Source organism: Nansenia antarctica (assembly GCF_963989245.1).
Source record: "Nansenia antarctica genome assembly, chromosome: 1".
Lineage (NCBI taxonomy): Eukaryota > Metazoa > Chordata > Actinopteri > Argentiniformes > Microstomatidae > Nansenia > Nansenia antarctica.
In genome coordinates, this window is record NC_137674.1 from 69,032,521 (window position 1) to 69,058,919 (window position 26,399).

At 46.2% G+C, this 26,399-nt stretch overlaps 1 protein-coding gene across 1 annotated transcript; it reads right to left on the reverse strand.

Annotated features, from left to right (window-relative positions):
- Nucleotides 1-26,313, reverse strand: LOC308152516 (protein unc-93 homolog A-like; the record flags this gene model as incomplete). Its single annotated transcript, XM_080525513.1, has 8 exons — nt 1-1,174; nt 10,173-10,304; nt 13,089-13,224; nt 14,134-14,345; nt 14,478-14,667; nt 14,742-15,372; nt 23,556-23,737; nt 26,224-26,313. 8 exons carry the CDS (start codon nt 26,311-26,313, stop codon nt 873-875), a joined length of 1,875 nt encoding a protein of 624 aa, XP_080381639.1. The 3' UTR covers nt 1-872.
- Between the last annotated feature and the right edge of the window lie 86 nt (nt 26,314-26,399).

Sequence of the window (26,399 nt, forward strand, 5' to 3'; positions counted from 1 at the left end):
GAGATTTATTAAAGAATATAATGTTTAAATGGAAATAATGATAAAGAAAATAGTAACGACAACCAAAAACGGCTGCTGGTCGACAAAGGAAGAGAGAGAGTCCATGAATCTAACCCACTCTTCAAGCGCATTGAGTTGCATCTTGTAAGAAATGCGCTATACAAATAAAATTTGATTTGATTTGATTTGATTTAAGGTTCCTGGGACAATTAGCATGATCCACCACACCTGAGCCCATCTGGAAGGTCGACAGGACAACAGGTGTAATAGCGCCCCTTATAGGACCAAGTGTGGATCGTCACAACCACTGACTCCACAGGTAATAAAACACACATCTCGTCGTCTTAAAACTACAAACTAGTCGAAGCGATGACGTGTGTGTGTGTGTGTGTGTGTGTGTGTGATGGCCCCTGTGGTGCCCTAAGGGTGTGCACTGGGGGTTAGTGTTGGTTCTATTCTATCCTGCATTGAAACTTGTCTTGATTGGCTGACTTGGTCATGAAAGCCAAACTGCAGGACCTGCCTCTCTCTCTCTGCTTCTGCTGCTGCCACTCGGTTTTCTTCTTTGTTCTTTTACTTTACAGGTATCCTTTGTTTGGATTATGTTACGGTTGCTTTTAGCACCTTTCAACACCTATCCACCCATATACTCACCCATGCAACATGCATCACCACTGATCACTGACGTTAACACCTCATAGTACAGTCTTTTATTTAGTGTTCTGTTGGTTGTACAATTGAGTTAATAAATACTTTTGTTATACTTTAAAACTGTGGTGTGTCTACCTTTTGTTGTGGCCTTTGAGCCAAGGTCATAACATGAGTCCCCTCCGGTTCGTACTCTTCTGCCCCCACATCTCGTCGCCTTCAAACTACAAACTAGTTGAAGCGATGACGTGTTTCTCGTCTGGTTTGTACTCTTCTGCCCCCTGCTGGCTGTGCGTGGCGTAGGCCCCATCCTCGATGGGGAGGGTGGGGTTCTTGTGTTCCTGGTACTCCACCCAGGGGTAGGTCACCGCGGAGAGCAGCAGCACGCCCAGCAGGATGTACAGCTTGGTCTCCAGGCAGATGAAGGTGCTGTAGGCGAAGGCGATGACATATCCCAGCGAGTTCCACATTTTGTCGTTAGCAAACGCAGCCTCCTTGGTTCTGGGAAAGAGGATCACGTAGAGAGCTGGAAGGAGAGGGAAACATGCGTCTAGTTAGGACTAGATACCGTATCTCAAGTCTGGACCTAGGCTGGACACCAAGATACCTCAGTTCTGGGTTAGGGCTGTAGGCCTAACTACCTCAGTTCTGGGTTAGAGCTGTAGGCCTAGACCTACCTCAGTTAGACCTACCAGAGTTAGGGCTGAAGGCCTAGTGTAACAAGTATCTTAGAGAACACTGTTAACAGAATGCTAATTATCAAGTTATGGACCAGATGATCAGAAAACCCTAGATTCGTTAGGAGAGAGAAGGTCAACACCATCGAAATGAACTCAAACGGGACAGGATCTAAAGTTTACAAGGTAAGAAAATACCGGTAAGTGTATATTTTTTATATTTTCTTTTTGTTCTCTACCAGGTAATTTATTTATAACAGTAGAAAAAGTAATTGAGCACAATAACAAACATATAACACAATGAAAACACAATAAGGATATGCAGTGTTTATCCACAGGTAACCCAAGATGATTAAGTATGCAGGTCTGGTTCTGCTCACAGGTAAGTATGAGTTTAGGTATTTTAGCTAATTATAATCTATCTAAAGTAAATTATGAATTTCTTATTTATTGATTCCTATTTATGTATTTATTCTATAAAAAAATTAACCAGACCCTTTCTTTGAAATATTAACCCTTATTACTCTATGAACCCTCTTATCATGAAATGATAAGGAAATATTATCAATTATCAAAATGAGTCACAATATGGACACAAAATATCAGTAGAAAGTACTCAAGTCTCAAGTCGAGACACCCATTTGTGCCTGCCGCACAGGATCTCAGGCAGCAATGCAGAGATGTTAACATCAGTGCGGCAGGATGGGCGGATTATATGAGGCTCCGGAGTGGGCACCTCCAAACTCCGCGACCACATCCCAGTCGCCGGCCCTGAGCCCCTCGGGATGGACTTGCCAAGGCTATCCTGGGTGAGGCTCAATCGTCTCCGGACCAGCGTCGGGCGTTTCCGCTCATCAATGCACAGATGGGGCTTGGCCCCAAATGCGTCGTGCGAGTGTGGCGCAGAGGACCAAACCGCAGACCATGTTATCCTGGATTGCCCGGTGTACCACCCACCCAACGGGATGCATGGTCTGTCGGTATTAGATGACGAGTCGATGACGTGGCTTCTGGAGGGGTGTCCAGAAATATAGCCCGGGTGAGCCCCTCAACCAGGTCTCGGGGTGGTAAAAGGGTAGCCCCTCGGCCCCGAGCCTGGTGGAGTGGAGAGGAAAACAACTACCCATACGCCGAAGAAGAAGAAGTAGAAAGTAGAAAGACCAGTATGGAAAACAAAATAAAATATTACATCACTGGTGGCTCTTAGACGAAATTCAAATCAGTGCATTAGAATTTACAACAAAACAAACCTGTGCACTTTTAGAGAGGTGAATAATGACAGTTTCTGCCCTAATCAATCCTTGAATAGCTCCAGGTCCTTTTCTTATTGGATTAACTCAGTCCAATCCATTAGTTTTACCGTGGGTGAATGTAGAAAACTCAGTTCAACGGTACTTCTCTCTTTCAGATCCAGTCTTGGGAAGGCTCGCCACCCTACATCCTCACACGCAACCTCCGATGGAGTTGCGCACGCAGAACACAGAAGGAGTATCCAAGATTTTGGAAGTTTTTCACAATCTCCAGTCTCTCAAGCTCTGCGCTATACATTCACAAAACTTGTCTACATTTTCACAAAACATGCTCGCTCTTCCCGCCTCCTGATTGGCTGCTCTACTCTAAACAATCCTGGCTGTATCATTGCTCATATTTATTACATGAAACACCACTACAAGTCACAATTCGAATCCCTGTTTTAATATGTATTAATTAAATTATTGTTGAAGTAAGTAGGTTAGAATTAATTCATTTAGTTAAGAATGTATTATCCTATTTATCATGTCTGTTTAGTGTATGTGTCTAATAACCTGTGTGTATGAATGTACTAGGCTTTATACGCCTGGGTTACACTAGACTGCTTGAAGAAGCCTTAGCCTACAGCAGTGGTTCTCAACCTTGTTTGGGCCAGCGCCCCCCTGTCCATTATCCAGGTCTCTTACCGCCCCTCATCAAAAAAAGTAGGCTTATTTTCTTCCCTGAATATTAATGTTGACTAATATTCTGTGTTATATCATTTAAAAAGCATGTCAATGAATGCCAAATAATAGATTTGATTTAACTAGGCAGTTAGAATATCATTATCATTAGTTTACCAGAGAGCAGAAAAGCCATGTGAATGTGAATTAAAATTATGTTTATGAGTGTTAAACAAACTCAGACAAGAGCAGAGAATACAAACAGACTGCTACGCAACAGCAGCAATTTCACACGTGTGTGCAATGTCCGGTGCAGAACAAACAGTAAGCTACAAAACTGTACATTAGGCCTACAGAACTGACCTTTCCGATTCAGGCTGCAATTCCTGACCCCCCAAATCAAACTATTTCAAAAATAAATCAAATAAGCTACCTTCAGTGTAGCAGGGTATCTCTGTACATTCCACAAGCACATAAGAACAGTTTTCTTCAATCGAATAAGTAAAATAATAATAATTAAAAAAAACTAGCTCTGTTTGTGGGACCTTGTGGGACAATATGGCGGCACTGATTAAGAAATCAGGTAATCTTGTGGCCTGAGATGGTCCAGTGGTCGAGTGCACACATATTCCCATGTCAGCATGGGTTCAAATCTGGCCCATGCCCTGCTGACATGCCCTCTCTCTCCCTTCTTCTCCTTACTTTCCTGTCTGTCTTCACTATATCTGTCCAATAAAATGAAAAATATGAGTGGGACTGGCCCACTCTGAAAAAAGAAATCATCTTATTGGTTATTAGGCCAATTCTAGCATGATTGACAGGTCGGAAAGGTCCACTGAACTTTGTTTGTTGTTTAAGTGTGCTGGTGTTGCATTTTGCAAATTGCGGGGGGGGGGGGGGGGGGGGGAAGGTTAGTGTTAGCCCTGCGCTTGGTGGTTCTCTGCCAGTTTCTTCACTGCGGGTTGCAGAGAAGTTAGTTTCAGTCGCAGTGCACCTGAGGCCGTCAAGTTCAAGCGATTGTGGTACTGGGACTGCATGTGGAGGACCTGGCTGAATCCCTGCTCCACCAGGTATGTGGTTGGGAAAGCCAGAAGAAGCAGCCTCGCTTTCTCCCAGAGAGCCGGGTAACACTGAGAGTATTTGACCCACATGTTGCCCAAGCCAGAGGATGTCGATGAGATGCTCCTGGATTGCTGGCTCACATTCCGCCACGTCCGCCTGAAAGGGCTGCACCACCCAGGTGGGAACATCGAGGTCCAAAGAATCCCTGAAGCGGATCTTCAAGTTGGCATTCACCATCCTCAGGTGGTCTGTGTAAATGAGGAGGCGCTCATCGGTAAGAGTACATCTAGCAGGGTTAGTGCAGTGAGTCAGGTGTTGAGAGTCCTTATAGCAAAAGAAAACTGCTAGAGGGCAACAGTTGAAACAGGTGGTGAGCAGGGTAGGAGGGGTCAGAGATCATTTTCTTTGTTCTATTGGTAGTGCGTTTGATTGAACTGATTGAACTGATGGGAGAGGGGTGCCGATGATCTTAGTTGATTTTTTTACTATTCGCTGTAGTTCTTTCCGAGATTTACTGTCTGCTGCCGTACCAAACTGTGATGGATGATAATACATACATAAGTTATTTATACTAACCAGGGACACAAATATAGTGTTGCATTGAGTAGCCTACATTTATTACATGTATTATTTATTATTATCATTATTTAGTAGCCTAGGCTAGATCACCTTGGTCAACAGCGGGAAATGAGCAAACTGCCTCCATTCTTTATTCATTTTGCCAAAGAAATCTGCGAGGTACATGATGTCACAGTGGCTGGATGACACCTGTTCCCCGAGAGCTGCATCCACCTCCTCCAGGAACTCCACGATGCTGTCAAACAGCCCACAAAAACAAGCAAGGCAGTTTCCTTTTGAGAGCCAGTGGACATCCGTGTGGAGAAGAAGGCGCTCAAAGGTCTCGTCATTTTCCTGACACGACTGGAGGAACAATCTCTTATTCAGGGCGTGGGCTTTTATGTTGTTTATTGCCTTGACTGCAACATTGAGAGACTCGTGGAGCGGTGGACTTTTAGATTTGGCCACAAGGTTGTGGCGGTGCAAGACACAGTGGACTGTGAGGACATGCGGGACCTGCTCCTTCAGCAGAGCGGTGAAGCCACGGTACCTGCCAACCATGGACGGGGCACCGTCAGTGGCACATGCGAGGATGTTGTAGATCGGGATTGACTCCTCCTGTAGATAAGCATCCAGTGCATTAAAAAGGGTCTGGCCCTTGGTGTCTGTGTCCAGATATTTGGAAAATAAAAATTCCTCAGCCATCTCCTGACTGTTGGAGGCACTATAGTGGACATAGGCCTCAACAGAGCACTGTTGTGAGAAGTGGTTGTCTCATCCAACTGAAGGCTGTATGGAGTTTCCCACAGGATGGCACACAGCTGCACCTCTATATCGGCGTCCATTACATCAATTCTGTGTCATTACTGAGTGGGATGGATTTCAGCACCTGTGTGGGATCATGCTCTATCACAGTAGACATGACCTCTTCGATGGCAGGGAGTACCAACGTCTCTCCGATTGTGAATGGCTGCCCACATTTTGGCTATCAGCAGGGAGATGTTATATGACGCTATTAACCTGCTGTCAGTCTGGGTGGTCTTCCTAGCAAAGAGACTGCTGATGGTGCTCCTACCATGTTTCTCTTTGAGGGCCTGGAAGAACGGACGCTCCTTATCTGCCTTATCCAGGTGGATCTTGATAAGGTGCTCCTTTAAACGTGAGGGTTTCATTCCCTCATTGGAAAATACATGTTCGCACAGTGTACGCATTGGGAGTTGTGCATTGGTAGGAGACGGTATGAAGTCATAGCTAAGATACTCAATAGAGTACTGTCTGCATTTTATCTTTTGGAAGACATGGAAGAGCTGGCTCTGTTAGGGCTTTCACACCGGCAAAGAACCGTGCCGGTTCGCGTTCGGAAACCTCTGAACCTTGGTGCTGTCTGGCGAACGAGCCCGCGTTCATACCAGTGTAACCTGAACCATCCGCGTTATCAACGCTGGGTGATGAAGGGGCGGGATAAACAAACATTTCACAACTAGATGGCAGCTTCTTCTTCGGCGTATGGGTTGTTGTTTTTCCTCTCCACTCCACCAGGCTCGGGGCCGAGGGGCTACCCTTTTACCACCCCGAGACCTGGTTGAGGGGCTCACCCGGGCTATATTTCTGGACACCCCTCCAGAAGCCACGTCATCGTCTCGTCATCTAGTACCGACAGACCATGCATCCCGTTGGGTGGGTGGTACACCGGGCAATCCAGGATAATATGGTCTGCGGTTTGGTCCTCTGCGCCACACTCGCACGACGCATTTGGGGCCAAGCCCCATCTGTGCATTGATGAGCGGAAACGCCCGACGCCGGTCCGGAGACGATTGAGCCTCACCCAGGATAGCCTTGGCAAGTCCATCCCGAGGGGCTCAGCTCCGGCGACTGGGATGTGGTCGCGGAGTTTGGAGGTGTTAGCCTCCCACTCCGCGCGCCACATATAATCCGCCCATCCTGCCGCACTGATGTTGAGATCTCTGCATTGCTGCCTGAGATCCTGTGCGGCAGGCACAAATGGGTGTCTCGACTTGAGACGCCGGGAGGGCTCCGCTGTTATAGTGAGCCTATCATGGAGCAGATGGTTATTAAGCTCCACGGCCCGGCAGGCGAGACGTGCTGTGGCTCCCATGCGGCGGAGGCCTGCGGGCTGGATGCCTGCTAGGATGGGAAGGTTGTCCACGGGGGTAGGACGCAGGCATCCTGTCACAATGCGCAAGGCTTCGTTTATAGGCGAGTCGATGAGGCGGGTGTGGGCACTGCGACACCATACTGGGGCGCAGTATTCACTAGTTGAATAAACGAGGGCTAGGGCTGCCGTGCGCAAGGTCCTTGCACCGGCGCCCCAGCCCGAGCCAACCAGTCGCCTCATCAACGCCACACGAGCTGTTAACTTCTTGCGCAGTGACTCGAGGTGTCGGCGAAACGTGAGCGTCCTGTCCAATGTCACGCCGAGATAGATTGGCTCAGCGGAACATGGCAGGGGAGTTCCATCTAGGTGTACTCTAAGCTCACGTTTAGCCTCCCTGTTGTTAAGGTGGAAGGCAGCCGACACCGTCTTTGCCTCGCTAAGCTTCAATCTCCATTTCCGGAAGTATGCCACTAGTGTCTGCATGTCCTGGCTCAGAATCCCCTCCACAGACTGCCAATTTCCAGCAGAGTACACCACTGCGAGGTCGTCTGCGTAGGCGTACTTCCGCGAGAGTGTGTTGGGCAGGTCATAGGTGTAGATATTATAGAGGAGGGGGGCCAGGACCGATCCCTGAGGGACGCCGTTCTTAAGGCGTCGGAGCCTGCTTAGCTGTCCGCGACCGGTGGTGAGGGTAAAGCTGCGGTTACGGATGAGCTCCATGATCATTCTGACCATGTGCCTGTCCGGCAGCAGGCGGAGCAACTTGCAGGAGAGGCCGCGATGCCATACGGTATCGTAGGCAGCCGTCAGGTCTATAAAGACGGCCCCGGCCTTCTTTTTTGCCGAAAAGCAATCCTCGATGTCTTGAGTCATAAGGGTGACTTGATCTACGGTCGACCTCCCGCGTCGGAACCCGGCCTGCTCACGTGGGAGCAGCGGGTCGACAATTGGTTCAATGCGGGCGTAGATGAGACGCTCGAGGATCTTGAAGGGGATGCATAGCAGAGAGATGGGACGGTAACTCTTAGGGTCCCCTTCAGGCTTATTCGGTTTAGGGATCGCAACAACTAGGGCTCTTCGCCAGATTTTGGGGATCTTGAGTTGGCGCAAACAGGAAGTGAGGAACGCTCTCAGCCAGGATTTCAAGGCGGGTGCGGCATGGAGAATAAGCTCCGGGCAGATGGAATCAGGCCCCGGAGCTTTCCCTGGCTTTAGATGCTGGAGGGCAGCAGCGAACTCCTCCGGGGTGAATTCACCGGAGATGTAGTCACTGCTAGGTGTTGGGGCCCTCCAGAGGTCTGACACTTCTTTTGCCACAAGTCGAGACGACTCGCGGTCTTTGCCCTCGTATGACCCACTTTTCACAAATTGTGATGCGATTTTATTTGCAGAGATGGGGCAGTGACGGGGGGAGTGTCTGGACCTACCAGTGAGATTGTTCATGATACTCCATGCCTTACGGTCGATGGAGTCAATGGCCTCCTCCCAGCGCTCCTGTCTTTTACGGCTGAGTCTTGACAGCAAGGCTGTTGCGAGCCTGTCCGACTCAGCTCCTGCAGGGGCCTGGAGGAAGGCACAGTGGAGCTTCTCACACTCCTCATCCCAACACGGTTTGTAGCTAATGCGACGTCCGCGTGGGATGGATTTTTTTGCCGCTTTCACCAACATGCCGCAGAAGTCCCGGTACGCCTCATCAGCGAGAGTCCAGCTCAACCTTTGTTGGACAAACGTGGCGAGGCCATGCTTCCTGCTCAGGGTAGACCCAGCTAGCTCAAAGTTTGGTAGAACTAGCTTGTCTGCTGATATGCAGTGGGTCTCCTGGAGGAGAATGACGAGGGCCTTGGTGGTTTTGGCCAGGTGTTCGATGACGTCGATCTTACTGGGGGTTAGTCCTTCGGTGTTCAGCTGCAGTATTCTGGGTTCGAGGTCAGCAGACCTCTCCCCCGGCTGCTGCCGAACACCAGCCCGGGTGAGGGGCCCTGGTTGGCAAACTTTGTTTCGCTTCTTGCTTTTGGCAGTCATTAGCTACTTACGGGGGGCACCACGAGAAGGTGTTTGCCACGCCACATCAACATGCACGGATGCTGAGTGCTCTCTATTCGCTTGTCTAGCTTTAGAGACCCCGAGCTACTTCACTGGAAATGAAGATAATATCTTCCACTACAGTATCTGAAATAAACACTATTTTCTATGAAACAAAACAAAAGACACTTTCTACACGCGTTCTTTTACTAATCAGCTGCTCCGTTACTGGAATAGAAATGGCTTACGAAATTCGCGTTCGCGCATGTCCGCGCGCGTGTGCGTGTGTGTGTTTGCTGAGCATGTGAGGAAGATAGAGAGAATAATGACACTTTTGATATTGTTTTGGATCACTAATGATTAGATTTAGATTAGATTACATTTGGTCTACTTCCTCCTTGCTGGTCTCTGCAGCCTAGAATATGACACACCCTCTGACGACGTCACGGTTCGCGTTTTTGGTTCACTTGAGAACCACTATTTTTTGGTGCCCGCTGCGAACCAACTTTTCAGGTTCCGAACCAATTGAGCTTCGGTCTGAACGCGCCGGCCGGTTCCAGACTTGGTTTGCGAACGCGAACCGGCACGGTTCTTTGCCGGTGTGAAAGCCCTATGTGTGTAGCACAGGCTAGCCAGCTCTTCCATGTCGTAGCAGACATAGAAACGGGTATTATTTTCATAAACTGACCACTTAGTTCGAATCTGTTAGTGGAATTTCTCATATCAAAACTTAACAAAGTGACATAGATTATTAACAGTCGTGATCCCAAAATTACAACAATGACTGCCGCTCCGCTCCCGGCTGCTTTTTGTTGGGTACGTTCATAAATGCGCTCAGAGCACTGCGCTCTGGGAGTGCTCAGAGCTGGGTGCTCTGACTGAAAAGATGATTTGTCCGAGCAAACTGACCGTTCATGCATTTACGAACGTACCCGTAATAACACTGCTGACAGCTGACCAATCACAAGCAGAGTAGTGGTTTCCTAAAGCAACAAAAGACGCTGACAGCTGTTTTTTCTACAGGAAAATACTGTACATTATGTGTGAACGCCCCTCAAGAACACCTCAACGCCCCCCTTTCATAAATATTGCTTCCAGCATCCCCCGATGTTCTCTGAACGCCCCCGTTGAGAACCAGTGGCCTACAGTAATGTGTGTGTAAGGCCAGCAGCTCACCGTTGGTCTGTGTCTGCCACACGGCATCAGCCATGCCCCAGAGAGCAGGGAACACGAAGAAGACAGGCAGCTGGTCTGGGTGAGGCTTCCAGAAGAGGAGGGCCAGGATGAAGGAGAAGTTGGTCACCGCCGCTGAAGGAAGGAGAGAGGTGTTGTTTAGAACATGGGAGGCTGGTGGAGGTGGAAATCGGAGGACGGGCTCATTGTGGAAGGAGGAATGGTATCAACATTCCGTGCCATGCATTACAATGGCCTTTGATTTCTACCTCCACCAGCATCCAGGGCAATGAAGGTATAATTTGTTTAATTTGGTCATTCATGCATTCATTCATTCATTTACATTTTACACATCCTTTTTTAACAATAAAATAGAAACCATTAGACAAGGCATTAGGTCCTCTGTGTCAGGCATGAAAAACATGTCCCCATTAACAACCCCAAATAGGGCGGACATAACAACCATGTCACAATTTAACACCATTGATTACAAGACCCTAGATAAAATCATGTCACGTCTTAAACCATCCACCTGTGCCCTTGATGTCCTGCCAACAAGCTTTTTTAAAAACATATTTAGCTGCATGGCAGGCGAACTAATACAAATAATTAACACCTCCCTTTCATCAGGAATCTTCCCTGAAGCCCTGAAAACTGCAGTTATTAAGCCTCTACTAAAAAAGAACGGCCTAGACCCATTTGTACTAAACAACTACAGACCCATATCAAACCTTCCCTGTACAGGAAAAATTATTGAAATGGTTGCCCACGAACAACTTAGCAATTATTTGACCCTAAATGATCTCTTTGATGACTTTCAATCAGGCTTTCGCCCCCTACATAGCACTGAAACGGCCCTTATTAAGGTCCTTAATGACATTCGCGTAAACACAGACTCCGGAAAAATCTCAGTTTTGGTACTACTAGATCTTAGTGCTGCCTTTGACACTGTAGACCATGACATTCTAATAGATAGACTAAAAACCTGGGTAGGACTTTCGGGCACTGCCCTAAACTGGTTTAGATCCTACCTACAGGACAGAAGCTACTATGTCTCCATTGGCAACTTTGTATCTGACCAAATTAAAATGACATGTGGGGTTCCCCAAGGGTCAATCCTTGGCCCCCTTCTATTCAATCTCTACATGCTTCCATTGGGACACATCATAAAAAAGAACAAAATTGCCTACCACAACTATGCGGATGACACTCAAATCTACATAGCCCTCTCACCGAACGACTATAGTCCCATTGACAATCTCTGTAATTGCATTGAGCAAATAAACGCCTGGATGACACAAAACTTCCTCCAACTAAACAAGGACAAAACAGAGATAATTGTATTCGGTGCACCTGACAAAAGATCGAAAGTCAGTGCAAAACTTGATTCTCTCTCTCTTCACAGTAAAAAACAGGTCAGAAATCTTGGTGTAATTCTAGACTCCGATCTAAACTTCAACAGCCACATAAACTCAATAACTAAATCAGCCTACTATCACCTGAAAAACATAACAAGAATGAGAGGTTTCATGTCCAAGCAAGACCTTGAAAAACTCATCCATGCATTTGTTTCGAGTAGACTTGATTATTGTAATGGTCTACTAACAGGCCTATCTAAAGGAGCTGTTCGTAAATTGCAGCTCATCCAAAACGCCGCTGCTAGGGTCCTAACAAAAACAAAGAAATTTGAACACATTACACCAATCCTGAGATCCCTGCACTGGCTACCAGTCTCTCAGAGAATTGAATTCAAAATCCTCCTAATTACATACAAATCACAAAATGGTCTTGGACCAAAATACATATCAGATCTCCTCCCACCCTATATTCCCGCAAGGTCCCTAAGGTCAGCTGAGACAAATCAGCTAATAATTCCAAGAGTAAAAACAAAACACGGTGCAGCAGCTTTCAGTCACGCTGCTGCATGCTCCTGGAACAAACTCCCTGAAGAAATCAAACAGGCCCAAACCCTTAAAATATTTAAATCTAAGCTAAAAACCTTCATGTTTTGCACCAGTTATGATTAAACACAAACACTTCTATCAATGTCTTTTTTCCATTAACTATTGTCTTTTTAAATGTTTTATCTATTTACTTCTTATATTTGCTTTTATTCATTGTAATTTTTATTTTCTTATGCTCCTCTTGTGGAGGGATGTGGAGGGATATGGAGGGATATGGAGTGGTGTAGAGGGATGTAGAGGGATGTAGAGGGATGTAGAGGGATGTGGAGGGATGTAGAGGGATGTAGAGGGATGTGGAGGGATGTAGAGGGATGTGGAGGGATGTAGAGGGATGTGAAGGGATGTAGAGGGATGTAGAGGGATGTAGAGTGATGTGGAGGGATGTAGAGGGATGTAGAGGATTGTAGAGGAATGTGGAGGGATGTAGAGGGGTGTAGAGGGATGTAGAGAATGTAGAGGAATGTGGAGGGATGTGGAGGGATGTAGAGGGATGTAGAGGGATGTAGAGGGTTGTAGAGGGATGTAGAGGGATGTGGAGGGATGTAGAGGGATGTAGAGGGATGTGGAGGGATGTAGAGGGATGTAGAAGGATGTGGAGGGATATGATTAAACACAAACACTTCTATCAATGTCTTTTTCCCATTAACTATTGTCTTTTTAAATGTTTTATCTATTTACTTCTTATATTTGCTTTTATTCATTGTAATTGTTATTTTCATATGCTCCTCTTGCTGTATTTTTAAATAATGCATGTAAAGCACTTTGAATTGCCCCTGTTGTATGAAATGTGCTATACAAATAAACTTGCCTTGCCTTGCCTTGCCTTGCCTTGCCTTACATTTTACCTTCACATTTTTGGCATTTAGTGGACAGCAAAAAATAATCTAGATCGTTCTGATCCAGATTAAAGGTTTTGAACAACTGGGCCCTGGACTTCAGGGGTAGCTGATCTCACCCAGGAAGAAGAGTGGTGCCCGCCCCGTGTATTCAGCCAGCCTGCCGAAGGCCAGGGAACACAGAGAGTTGGTCGCTCCAAAGCAGATCATCACATAACCAACCAAGTGTATCCCCAACGCACACGTCACGTAGTTCTGGAAAGAAAACACACAATGTAGTTAATTAGCGTGGGAATATCAGCAAAGCGAGATCACCTATATCCTGAGAACAACTCTGAAGCATTTTCTCAGTTGTTAGGAATACGAAATGCTGGGTCAATGTTTTTATTGCCAAAGATGAGAGGCTGCAGATTGCACCTTTAACCGCCAAGAGAGCCTAATTTTTTTTCATAATTGGTCCTCCACTCGCGTCCTACTGAAAACGCATTGGAGGGGAAGAAGCTTTTTGAGAGAACACAAGGAGTGTCACAACTCCGCCCCCTGGGCCTCGGCCGGCAATTAGTGGTTCCACCTGCAGGCAATTAAGACAGCAACCAGCTCCTACTTAAGCCCTGCACTTGCTGCCAGTTGACGCCAGATCATAGCCATACATGGTTGGTTCATGTGCCAGTGTCTCGCCGCTGCCTGATAATCTGTGTTTCAGTCATCCCCAGTCTAACCTTGTTCTCCCTGTCCCTGTTGAAGGATTCCCCACCTGCCGACCACCCGCCTGCCCAACAACCTGCCTGCCTGACCACCCTGCCTCTCTGCCGACCATCCTACCTGCCTGACCACCCTGCCTGTCTGCCGACCACCCTGCCTGTCTGCCGACCATCCTACCTGCCTGACCCCCAGCCTGTCTGCCGACCAGCCTACCTGCCTGACCCCCAGCCTGCCTGATGACCTGCCTGCCTATTCCCATCTGCTCTCGTAGATAATAATGAACTCTTTTTGTTTGAACTCTTACCTGTTCTTCTGTGTCTCTGTTTGGGTCCCACCTCTGGTCGTGACAAAGAGTTGTGTTCCTTGGCTGTTAAAGGTGCAATCTGAAGCCTCTCATCTTTGGTGGTAAAAGTATCAGCCTCTAACCCCGGTGTGAGATCTGGCCCCCGCTGTTGTCCTCACCTTGGTGTACTCCCCCGACAGGAAGCTCAGTGCGAACCCGGAGTACATGGTGAGGGGGATGAGCATGAGCAGCCGCCGGTCCCTCAGCAGGCGGAAGGTGGCGAGGAAGGTACTGCAGAACGGCTCTCTGTTCCCGCGGAACGTCCGTGCCTGATCCCGGTCCACGTTGTCCAGGAACACCGCCACAATGAGCATGGCCAGCACGCCCAAGCCTGCGAAGAAGCAGGGACACACACGGTGAATGCACACACACATGCAGGCACACACAGACACACACACATGTAGGCACACACACACACACTGTCTCCCTGTGATAATGGTCATTTCAGTGATCTGGTTCCTACCGATGTAGCAGCTGACCAGGATGTGGACCAGCCTGTCCTCAGGCTTCTTGGTGGTGGTGTTGGACGTGACCTCAGAGCAGGTGGCTGCTCCACAGAACAACAGGTCCTCCTCAGGGATGTCAGCTGGCAGGACACACACACACAGACACACACACACACACACACACACACAGACACACACACACACACACACACGCACATAGACATACATGTAAACATAGCCATAAACATTACATCATGACAGGGAAGAAGAAATCAGAGGACGGTTTCATTGTGATGCATCAAATGGAATGAGGAATGGTACCAACACCTCCGATCCCTACCTCCCCAAGCCTCCCTGGTGTTCTGCCTCTCCTGGTGTTCTACTCCACCAGCCTCCCCTGGTGTTCTACCTACACCAGCCTCCCCTGGTGTTCTACCTACATCAGCCTCCCCTGGTGTTCTACCTACATCAGCCTCCCCTGGTGTTCTACCTACACCAGCCTCCCCTGGTGTTCTAACTACACCAGCCTCCCCTGGTGTTCTACCTACACCAGCCTCCCCAGGTGTTCTACCTCCACCAGCCTCCCTTGATGTTCTATCTCCCCCAGCCTCCCCTGGTGTGTGGGTGTACGTGTGTGTGTGTGTGTGTGTGTGTGTGTGTGTGTGTGTGTGTGTGTGCGTGCCTATGGTTGAGCTCTGGCTGAAGATCAGAGAGGACATGAGGTTTCCCCAGACGATGGAGGACTGGAAGATGAGGAAGAAGATGCCAAAGTACTTGTTGATGACATCAGAGCCCTTCTTGCCGTCTTTCGGGGCCTGCAGGTTGCCGCTGATGGTGAGGTAGGTGCACTTGGCTGACCAGAGGGGAGACCCCCCCAGGCCCAGGATCACAGAGGTGCTCATGAGCGTTTCCCTGGAGAGGAGGGGGGGAGGGAGCATGGTTAGCGCTTGAGAGAGGAGGAGGAGGATGAGGGTGACATTTGCAAAATCCACGAAACATTAAGACCATCTTTAGTCCAACGATTGGTGTGAAAATGATCTTAGATACAAAACTATGCGTGTAACCCCCATTCATTTTTCATTGTTTAACACTTATGGCTACATATGCAGGCATGTAAAGTACAGCTAGAGGGCAGGCACGACACGAGGTGGTGGAGTGTTCACTTGTGGGCTTGAGCTGCGGTTGTGTTCTCAGTTGGCAGTTGAGACTCAGTAGCCCCTGAGGACAGACATCTTTTTAAATTCCTATTATTCTTTCAGGTTAGTGACATGTCGACACCTCTACATTTAGTCTAGGCCTATTTGGGAGCTACGCCGAATATGCTTATAGTTGGTATTCATTTTGAATGTTGTTTGAGATTGGCTTGTACAATTCGCCAGCTAAGCTAGCTAGCAAGTGAACACAGAGTAAGTTAAATGCCAATATTTTCCTGACATGTCACATTTAAAAGGTAAATGTGGCTTGACTACGTCGTTCTGTGTGTATACCTGTTTAGGATTATTTATTGCTTATGAATATGTGTTGGTTTTCCATGACGGTTGGTTGTTAGCCATATAAATTACTAGCTAAGGTAAAGGCTAGCCAGTTAGCCCAGTGGCTCGAGCTGCCACACACGGCCTTTCGTGGGGCGTCCCCGGTTACCATGGTAGCGGTAAAGTTGTCCGTGACGTCATTGTACATTTATGAAATAGTACCTTTGTACATTGGGGAATTGTATGAAAATAAATTAGAACAAGAGATTTTATAATAAGAATAAATGTTTATTGTGAAGTGTTGATTATTGTAGCCTATATTGTTATAGCTCAGCTGGCAGTTATCTCACTGGTGAGCGAGCTCACCCTGTCACATTGATATTATTCTTTCAGGATAAATTAATCCTTAAAATATGACACACCGGACAGGGCTTGACATTAACCTTTTTCAGGTACTTGTCCTTCGGCAAGTGAACTTATCTTTTACTTGTCCGAGAGCTCAAGTTACTTGTCCAAATACAAAGATTTTTAAAAAGCAATATACACTACCCGGCCATTAGGTACACCTAATGAATGCAAATATCTAATCAGCCAATCACATGGCAGCAACTCAATGTATTTAGGCATGTGAATGAATGAATGAATATAGAATGTATAGAATGTAGACATGGTCAAGACGATCTGCTTCAAACCAAGCATCAGAATGGGAAAGAAAGGTGATTTAAGTGACTTTCAACGTGGCATGGTTGTTGGTGCCAGGCGGGCTATTTTTAGTATTTCTTAAAGTGCTGATCTATTGGGATTTTCCCGCACAACAGTCTCTAGGGTTTACAGAGAATGGTCAGAAAAAGAGAAAACAGAGCGGCAGTTCTCTGTCCACCTAGACCGCCGTTTCTGACTCAAATTGTCCAACTCAACTCAATAGAAATGTTCTTATTCTCTTAGCTTCAAATAATTCCTTTGCCGGTGTTGTGCTGTCACCCTTCGTATTACTCGTTAACTATTATGTAGGCCTATTGTGGCCTAAGTGCTCTCGTAATTCAGTATTGTGGATGTTATAGGTACATTCATGGGCGTCACCACCATATATTTGGGGGGGGGACGTGTCCCCCCCACCTTTGAAACAAGGTCGTTTGGACCCCCCCACATTTGCCATCAAAAATATGTTGCATGACTGGTCAGCGTTATTTTCATTGCTTCACAATCAAATCCGTTCCACTTTATGAGTAGGGGATTGCCCATATCCAGAAATCCACTCCGCGTTTTACTTCTGTTTTTAACACGGCAGCAGCAGCATCAGACACGCACGCAGATTCAAAACATTCAGACTGAGGCAAGACGATATTTAGATCATCCACCAAGATGGATATAAGGAATTTTTTTTCTAAGAAGAGAAAAGTAAGTCAAAGTCATCCAAGTTTTCCCGTGAGTGGCCAAACAGCAACATTGCGTTCTCCCAAGGTCAAACACAGCCAGCTTTTCTGATAAGAATGTTAGCACCTTATGAGACATTCTCTGTATTAGCAATAGAATTAGCATAGCCTACTAGCAACCAAATACGAGCTAGATCAGCTATATGGCACTAGCAGTTTTGTTATGCATTACTAGTGCGGTTAGACATGTTTAAATGCAGAACAGACACAGGCGAAATGTCATCAAAAGCACAGAATGGCGACAAACACCTCACAGTGCTTACCTGTCCTGTCATTATTGCATCTCCTGCCCGTGTTCATTGCCCTGAGCATTTGCACTATTTAATTTGGCCATTGCACCCACCCAAAGAATCAATTTTGCATCTGATTGCTTGAGCTAGGGTTAAAAAAGAAGAAGAAAACACCTGTTCCATTTATTTTTCTATTTCTAAAATGCTTGTGATTGTATTTTTTGTATTGATGATTGTATTTCTATGTCAAATGTTCTATTAGAGAAAAACAATATGAACAAGTGCTCAATGCATCCCCATTTCTCCTGATATAGGTGGTTGAGAGTGAGAGTGAGTCAGAGGCAGGGGCAGCAGCAGGCCCGGATTAACCCCCTAGGGTGCCCTAGGGTGACCAGACTTTGTGTGCCCCCCCCCAACACACACATATATATATATTTTTACTTTGCAAGTGAAAATTGTATATTTACTATGGTTACAAAAACCATAGATTTACAAGAGCATATTACTACAGTACAGGCTCATCCCAGTTGGGCCTAATGCCGTAGTATAGCCTTGACACTGATGCTCAAATCTGAATGCAACTCACATCCCAATGCAACACGACTTTCTAAATATAGGCTAATTATTTCCATCATAAATGGCCTGAGACTACATGCAAAACCATAACAAAGGGGGAAAATGCACATACTGTATACTACAATAAAACAAGCTCAATACCAACCCAATATCAAGTCCAAAAATGGAAATAAACAGCGCCTCTCTCTTTGCCGCTCTGCATCACACAGGCCCAAATCAGCCACAGCGTCATATTAGCCCCAAATAATCATAAGTAAGCCTTACCTTTAGCAGAACTTCTTTTTTCTTGATTTTCCGCAGGCAAAGTTGTTGACTAAATCCTCAAAGTCCATCTCTTTGACCAACTCGGATTCAATTGCCAGCAGGGAAAGTGCAGACAGACGCTTCTGTCCCATAGTGGTTCTGAGTTCATTCTTCACTCGTTTGAGTTGAGAGAAGGATCTCTCGCCCTTGCAGTTGGTAACTGGCAGGGTAAGGAAGAGCCTCAGTGCGACAAACACACATTGGAACGTCGTCTGTAGTCCATGTATTCTCAGGATTTGAAGCATCTCCTCTGGTGAACGGGTTGTCTCCTCCCGCACAAAATCCTTGATTCATCTCCAAAGTTTTTGTCCTGGTCATCTGGATATGTGGAGGAGAGCGCAGCAGCGCGTTTACGCACAGAATTGCGGTCCATGTCGGAATCAAACAAAACGCCAAATAGTCCATTCAGGGCCCTGTATGCATCAATGCGCTGAACAAGACAGGACAGCAACCTGTCCATTTTGATTTCTTAGTTGATAGTTTGGCGTCACTGCGTCATCGCGCACCTGTCTGTGATTGGGGGGCGCACTTGTCTGTGACTGGGGGGGGGGGGGGGGGGCACTCGCAATTATTTATCTTTTTATACATGATAGCCTAAATATAACCGTTAGTTTTGTACCTGTGTGGATGTCTTCCAGTAAATATAGCCTATATTTTAAAAATGTGCCCAAAATATTTTAAAGGTCTAATCATTGTCCGAATAATTTGGTGCCCCCCCATTGGCTGGTGCCCCAGGGCGTTCACCCGATGCAATATATGGATAATCCGGGCTTGGGCAGCAGGCAGGGGCAGTGGAGACAGCTCTGTTGCTGAGGTAAGTGCTGAAAGGTGACAGGCAGTTAAGGAAAATGTAGCATTGCTTATTATTATTATTATTATTAAATATTATTATAATTATTAATAATAATAATAATAATAATAATTTCACAATCTTCTAATGCCCAGTCCCTCAGTCTATACCAACTTTTGCAAAGGCATAATTTAGCATGCCTGAAAGCATGAAAGTTTACTGTGAATTATGAAAATTGATAATCTAATTAAATGAATGGACAATTTCATTCTTATTTTAATTTCTAGGAACAGGAGACATTAGATACGGAAGAGAGAGAGGGAAACATTGAGAATGAAGAGAGAGAGACCCATTCTGATGGAGATGCAAGAGAGGGATGTTGAAAGAGAGGAGGGTGAGAGAAGCCAGTCTGAGAGAGACAAGGGTGAGAGGAGCCAGCCTGAGAGAGAGGAGGGTGAGAGGAGCCAGCCTGAGAGAGACGAGGGAGAGGATGTGTACCACAAGGCAAATCAACCTGACCCGAGAGTCATTCCACCCCAACGTCTGAACAAGACTCTTACCTTTCAGGAAAAATGGTTTAGGGACTTTCCTTGGGTTCATTATGTGCCAAATGCTGGGGGCGTGTTTTGTTTCTATTGTAAAGAAGCATTCAAAAGGCAGGCAAGCCCTCTTGCGAAAAATGTGGATCTAGCCTTTGTGGTTTCTGGTTTTAAAAACTGGAAAAAGGCCATTGAAAAATTTCGAGCCCATGAAAATAGTCATGCACACAAAGTTGCTGTTACAACTCACACACACCTTCACAGGACAATAGAAACACAGTTATCATCAGTTAAGATGCAGCAGCAAAGAGAGGCCAGATCTTGTTTGCTGAAAATAATGCAATCAGTTCGTTTACTTGCCCGTCAGGGTCTAGCATTACGTGGACATGAGAGTGATGGGGGAAACTTTGTTCAGCTACTGAAGCTTAGAGCAGGGGATGATGAGGTTCTAAAGCGTTGGCTCAGTAAGGTTTGTCACCATTACACAAGTCCAGAAATGCAGAATGAGATGCTAACTATTATGGGCAACTCCGTTCTGAGAAATATATCAAAGGAAATACATGAGGTGTCCACACTCATGTACTCCATCATAATTGATGGAGTACAAGATTTGTCTGGGAATGAACAAGAGGCCATATGCCTACGCTATGTAGATAGTGATTTGCTACCTCATGATGAGTTTTTGGGCCTCTATCAAGTCTCCTCAACAACAGGGAAAGAGTTGGCTCGGATGGCAACTGATGTCCTCCTTCGATTGAACCTGCCCTTATCCTGCCTTCGCGGGCAGAGCTATGATGGGGCAGCCAATATGGCAGGTGGAGCTAAAGGCGTTCAGGCAGTCATAAAAGAAACACAACCTCTTGCTCTCTACGTTCATTGTGGTCCTCATTGCATTAATCTGGTGACTCAGACAGCCTGTAGCACTATTGTGTCTGATGCGCTGGATTTAGTCCACAAACTTGGCAATCTGTACCATCTATCTGGGAAATACAAAACAATATTTAAGGAGGTTGCCCAGTCGGAAGCAGGGAGTTTCAGAACTCTGAGGCCCCTCTGCCCCACACGATGGCTCATGAGGGTGGTAGCTATCCAGGCAGTTGTAGACCAATACGAAAATATTTTGGTCAGTCTTGAGGAAATGGCACATGGCTCCTCTTTTTACATTTACATTTTTGGCATTTAGCAGACGCCTTATTCCAAAGCGACTTACAATCAATACATTTGAATACTAAGCATGTGAATCAGCAGTCCACCATTCGTTGCAGGAAGAGTACTCTAGCTCGGGCCCGGGGCCACTGATAGGAGGAAAAACCTTCTCCCTATTATCGCCTTCTACTAAAAAAATAAATAAAAATATATTACTGGAGAAACTGAGAAACAGTACAATGGGGGCAATAGAAGTTCTAGGGACACAGTAGAGGGGAAAGCGGGTGTCTTTAGGAGACGTAGTGGTGAGGGTCGGAAGATGTCTCAGGAGGAGCAGTTAAGATGTAACCTGAAGAGATGGGTCTTCAGTCTACGACGGAAGATGGGTAGCGACTCTGCCGTTCTGACAGCCGTGGGGAGCTCATTCCACCAGCGGGGAGCCAGTGTTGTGAAGAGACGTGATCGGGCAGCCCGACTGCTGTGTAGAGGAGGTGGGGCCAGTCGGCCAGCCGAGGTGGAGGAGCGGAGTGAGCGGGCAGGGGTTTGGGGGGTTACCATTTCCCTCAGGTAGGCAGGGGCTGTCCCTTTAGCTGCCTGGTATGCAAGCACCAGGGTCTTGAATCTGATGCGAGCTGCTATCGGGAGCCAGTGCAGGGTGCGAAGGAGAGGGGTGACATGCGAGTATTTGGGGAGGTTGAATACCAGCCGGGCAGCAGCATTCTGGATGAGCTGCAGAGGTCTAATGGCTGAAGCGGGGAGCCCAGCCAGGAGTGCATTGCAGTAATCCAGGCGGGAGATGACCAGTGCCTGGATCAAGAGTTGCGCTGCCTCTCTGGTAAGGAATGGTCGTATCCTTCTGATGTTGTAGAGGAGGAATCTGCAGGAGCGAGCCGTTGCTGCAATGTTCTCCGCACAGGATAGTCGGTTATCCAGGATCACTCCAAGGTTCTTGGCTGTCAGGGAGGGGGTTACAGTAGAGTTCTCCACTGTGATGGAGAAGTCTTGGAGAGGGCAGGCTTTCCCGGGGATGAAGAGGAGCTCAGTCTTGTTAAGATTGAGCTTGAGATGGTGGTCAGCCATCCAAGTTGAAATGTCAGCGAGACATGCTCTGACACTTGCATAACTGCAAGAGGGCTTCTGGAGAGGTTTCAGAAGGGGCAGGTTTTGCTTAGCCTGATTATGGCCCTTGAAGTTCTAAAAGAACTTGAATGTCTCAACCGCTCCCTTCAAAGCAAGACAGTAAGTGTCTCAGGGATGCTGGCTGCGGTTGATTGTGTGAAAAACACAATTCGGGTAAAGAGATGTGATGAAAAATGTCATCAGATATACACCAAAGCCTGTGACATGATCCAGGAGTTGGACATAGAGGCTATCCAGACTCCTCATATCCGGAGACCCCCAAAGCGCTTCACAGGAAATGCACCAGCATTTAGGCCTACCTCCCCTGAGGAGTTCTACAGGATAGAATTCTTCAAAATGCTGGATGTAGTGGAGATCCAGTTGACAAGGCGCTTTGACCAAAGCAGCTTCGAAACACTCAGTCTACTGGAAAGAGTGTTATTAACTGGAAAGGTGGAGGATGTGGATGTGGTCCGTTCGTACCCAGAACTAGACCGTCATTCATTGGAGGTACAGCTAGCCATGTTCAAACTTCAGTATCCCTGCAGCACAGTCAGTGAAGTGGTGGATACACTGAGAGCTATGCTGCCAGAGGTTCGAGGTCTGTTCACTCAAGTAGAGGTGTTGGTCAGGCTTCTTCTTGTTGTGCTATGCTCCTCAGCAGAGGCTGAGAGAAGTTTTAGTGCCTTAAGAAGGCTCAAGACGTGGCTGCGCTCTTCAATGTCTCAAAAGCGCTTGAACAATGTGGCTGTTTGCCACATCCACCAAGAGCATCTTGACAAACTTGACTTAAAGGAGATTTGCCAGTCATTTGTGTCTGCAAATGACAAAAGAGGTCACACTTTTGGAGCCTTTGTATGATGTCTTATGTTCTAATTGTGGAGGACCCCCAGACCCCCCGAAAAATAAGTGTCCCCCCCACATTCAAAAAGCTGCTGACGCCCATGGGTACATTGTTGGTTGCCTATCACTAGTGCCATTCTGAAGTTCGCATTGCGATGTGTTCGTCTTAAAACTTCAAACCTAAAATAAACTATTGCATCGAACTACATGAAAATAAGCGGGATTGAGAAGAAGCGAATACACGTTCACGTGAATGGCACAGATGATAGGCAACCCACAACGTAGGCTACACTATGGCTGCGTTCTTAAACTCGCTCTGGAATCTGATCAGCACTCATGGAATGCCTCTTGTCAAATCAAATTACTTGATCCCTTTATGATGAGCGAATTTACAAACTATGAATGAACGTCTACTCTATAACATCGACGATAATGAACTACGAGAGCACATACGTTTTTTTGCATATAATAATACATATTGATTTCTTTTTTAGTTTGGACTTGTCCATCGGACAACTGCAGGAGGAAGTCCACTTGTCCGAACATAAAATATTCTAGTCAGATTTCTACTTCATGTATGTAACGCATGAGTGTGTGAGTGTGTGTGTGTGTGTGTGTGTGTGTGTGTGTGTGTGTGTGTTTACCATCCAGGGTAGAGGTTGCCAAAGGAGTAGGCGACGTAGCAGCCCATGGAGGCCACGATGGTCCACTTGCAGCCCAGGTTCTTGATGAGGATGGGGGGCAGGAACATGGAGGACACGATGATGGAGGCGTAGATCACACTCAGGGATGCCACGCCCATCCCCTCCTCAGCATTCAGACTGCTCTGGAACACAGCAGGGAACACACACACGTTCCACACTGCTACAACTACACACAGACCAGAGGAGGCTGGTGGAGGTAGAAATCAGACGACGGGGCTCATTGTAATGCATGGAATGGAATGAGGAATGGTATCAGACACAACGATGTGATTGATACCAATCCTGATTGCATACCATGCATCACAGATTTCTACCTCCGCCAGCCTCCCCTGGAATACACTAGTCATTAACTACATACTGTACTACTGTACTGTATATGGATGACTTCTCTTTGAACAGAGGAGAAGACACTGGGCGTTCACTGAAGAACATGCTGGATTATGTCTCTGTCGTAGTGGTTTGTGTTCTACTCTGTTGCTTGTTAGCCCAGCTACAATTGCCTCTGAAGCATTGTAATGCATTTAACGCAACAAAACATGTTTTATACCATTCCTCATTCTGTTCCATGCACTACATAGATAGGTACTTTCTTGATCCCAGAGGGGTAATTAAAGCGTATCAGCAACCCACATCACCAACACCAACAATAACAAAATGAAGTGACAAAACAGACATCTGAAACATATACAGTAGGAACAGTCCAATTGAGACAGTATAGTACATAATATACAAGGCAAGGCAAGTTTATTTGTATAGCACATTTCATACAACAGGGGCAATTCAAAGTGCTTTATATATAGCATTAAAAGAAATACAGGTTAGTAATAAAAATAAAAATAAAAAAATAAATAAAAGAAATAGAAATAGAAATGGCAAGAATAGATACAGATACATGTGTATAGAAAATTTAACAACATAATAAGACAATGAATAAAAAGATAACTGTATTCAAGCGCTGCTCTTCCCGATATGGCGTGTGAGATTGCAGGTACTGGTCTGTATTTAGCTGCTATCTTGCGCGACGCTCTAACAGACAGATGCTCTAACAGACAGACGCTCTAACAGACAGACACTCTGACAGGCGCTCTGACAGACGCTCTAACAGACGCTCTGACAGACGCTCTAACAGACGCTCTAACAGACGCTCTAACAGCCGTTATTTGCAATAAATGTATAGTGCTTATTATGGATCATAAAACTCATAACTGCTGCAGGTAAAGATAATAGTTAATGGATAGAAGGCTTACATAGAGTGTTAGTGTTTAACTATAACTGCTGCAGAACATAAAGGTTTTTAGCTTCGTTTTAAATATTTGTAGGGTTTGGGCCTGTTTGATTTCTTCAGGGAGTTTGTTCCAGGAGCATGCAGCAGAGTGACTGAATGCTTATTTACCTTGTTTTGTTTTCACTCTTGGAATGATAAGCTGATTAGTCTCAGCTGACCTTAGGGGCCTTGCTGGAATATAGGGTGGGAGAAGATCTGATATGTATTTTGGTCCAAGACCATTTTGTGATTTGTCTGTAATTAGGAGGATTTTGAATTAAATTCTCTGCGAGACTGGTAGCCAGTGTAAAGATCTCAGGATTGGTGTAATGTGTTCAAACTTCTTTATTTTTATTAGGACCCTAGCAGCGGCATTTTGGATGAGCTGCAATTTACGAACAGCTCCTTTAGTAGACCATTACAATAATCAAGTCTACTCGAAACAAATGCATGGATGAGTTTTTCAAGGTCTTGCTTGGACATGAAGCCCCTCAGTCTTGTTATGTTTTTCAGGTGATAGTAGGCTGATTTAGTTTAGATCGGAGTCTAGAATTACACCAAGATGTCCGACCTGTTTTTTTGTTTGAAGAGAGAGAGAATCAAGTTTTGCGCTAACTTTCGATGTCAGGTGTACCGAATACAATTATCTCTGTTTTGTCCTTGTTAAGGTTAGGGTTAGGGTAGCTTTGTGTCATACAGGCGTTTATTTGCTCAATGCAATTACAGAGATTGTCAATGGGACTATAGTCATTCGATGAGAGGGCTATGTAGATTTTGAGTGTCATCCGCATAGTTGTGGTAGGCAATTTTGTTATTTTTTATGATGTGTCCCAGTGGAAGCATGTAGAGATTGAATAGAAGGGGGCCAAGGATTGATCCTAGTGGAACCCCACATGTCATTGTAATTTGGTCAGATACAAAATTGTCAATGAAGACATAGTAGCTTCTGTCCTGTAGGTAGGATCTAAACCAGTTTAGGGCAGTGCCCGAAAGTCCTACCCAGGTTTTTATGTCGATCTATTAGAATGTCATAGTCTACAGTGTCAAAGGCAGTGCTAAGATCTAGTAGTACCAAAACAGATTTTTCCTGAATCAGTGTTTACATGAATGTCGTTAAGGACCTTAATAAGGGCCGTTTCAGTGCTATGTAGGGGGCAAAAGCCTGATTGAAAGTCATCGAAGAGATCATTTAGGGTCAAATAATTGCTAGGTTGTTCGTGGGCAAGCATTTAAATTATTTTTAAATCATTTATACAGTATGAACAGTACAACAATGAGTCCGTCCTCCCGATTTCTACCTCCACAAGCCTCCCCTGGTCTACAGTCCCTGATCTCTCTGTCTACCTGTAAACTCTGCAGCCCTTCATAGGCGGTGAACAGCAACAGGAAGCCAATGGACACAACCAACACGTTCTTCATGTTCCTGTCCATCATCTCTGCAGCCTTTGAAAACCCTGGTGGGTCTCAACGCCAAGAGAGGTAGAAAGATATATTCCCCAAATCACAACTACCCAGCGAGA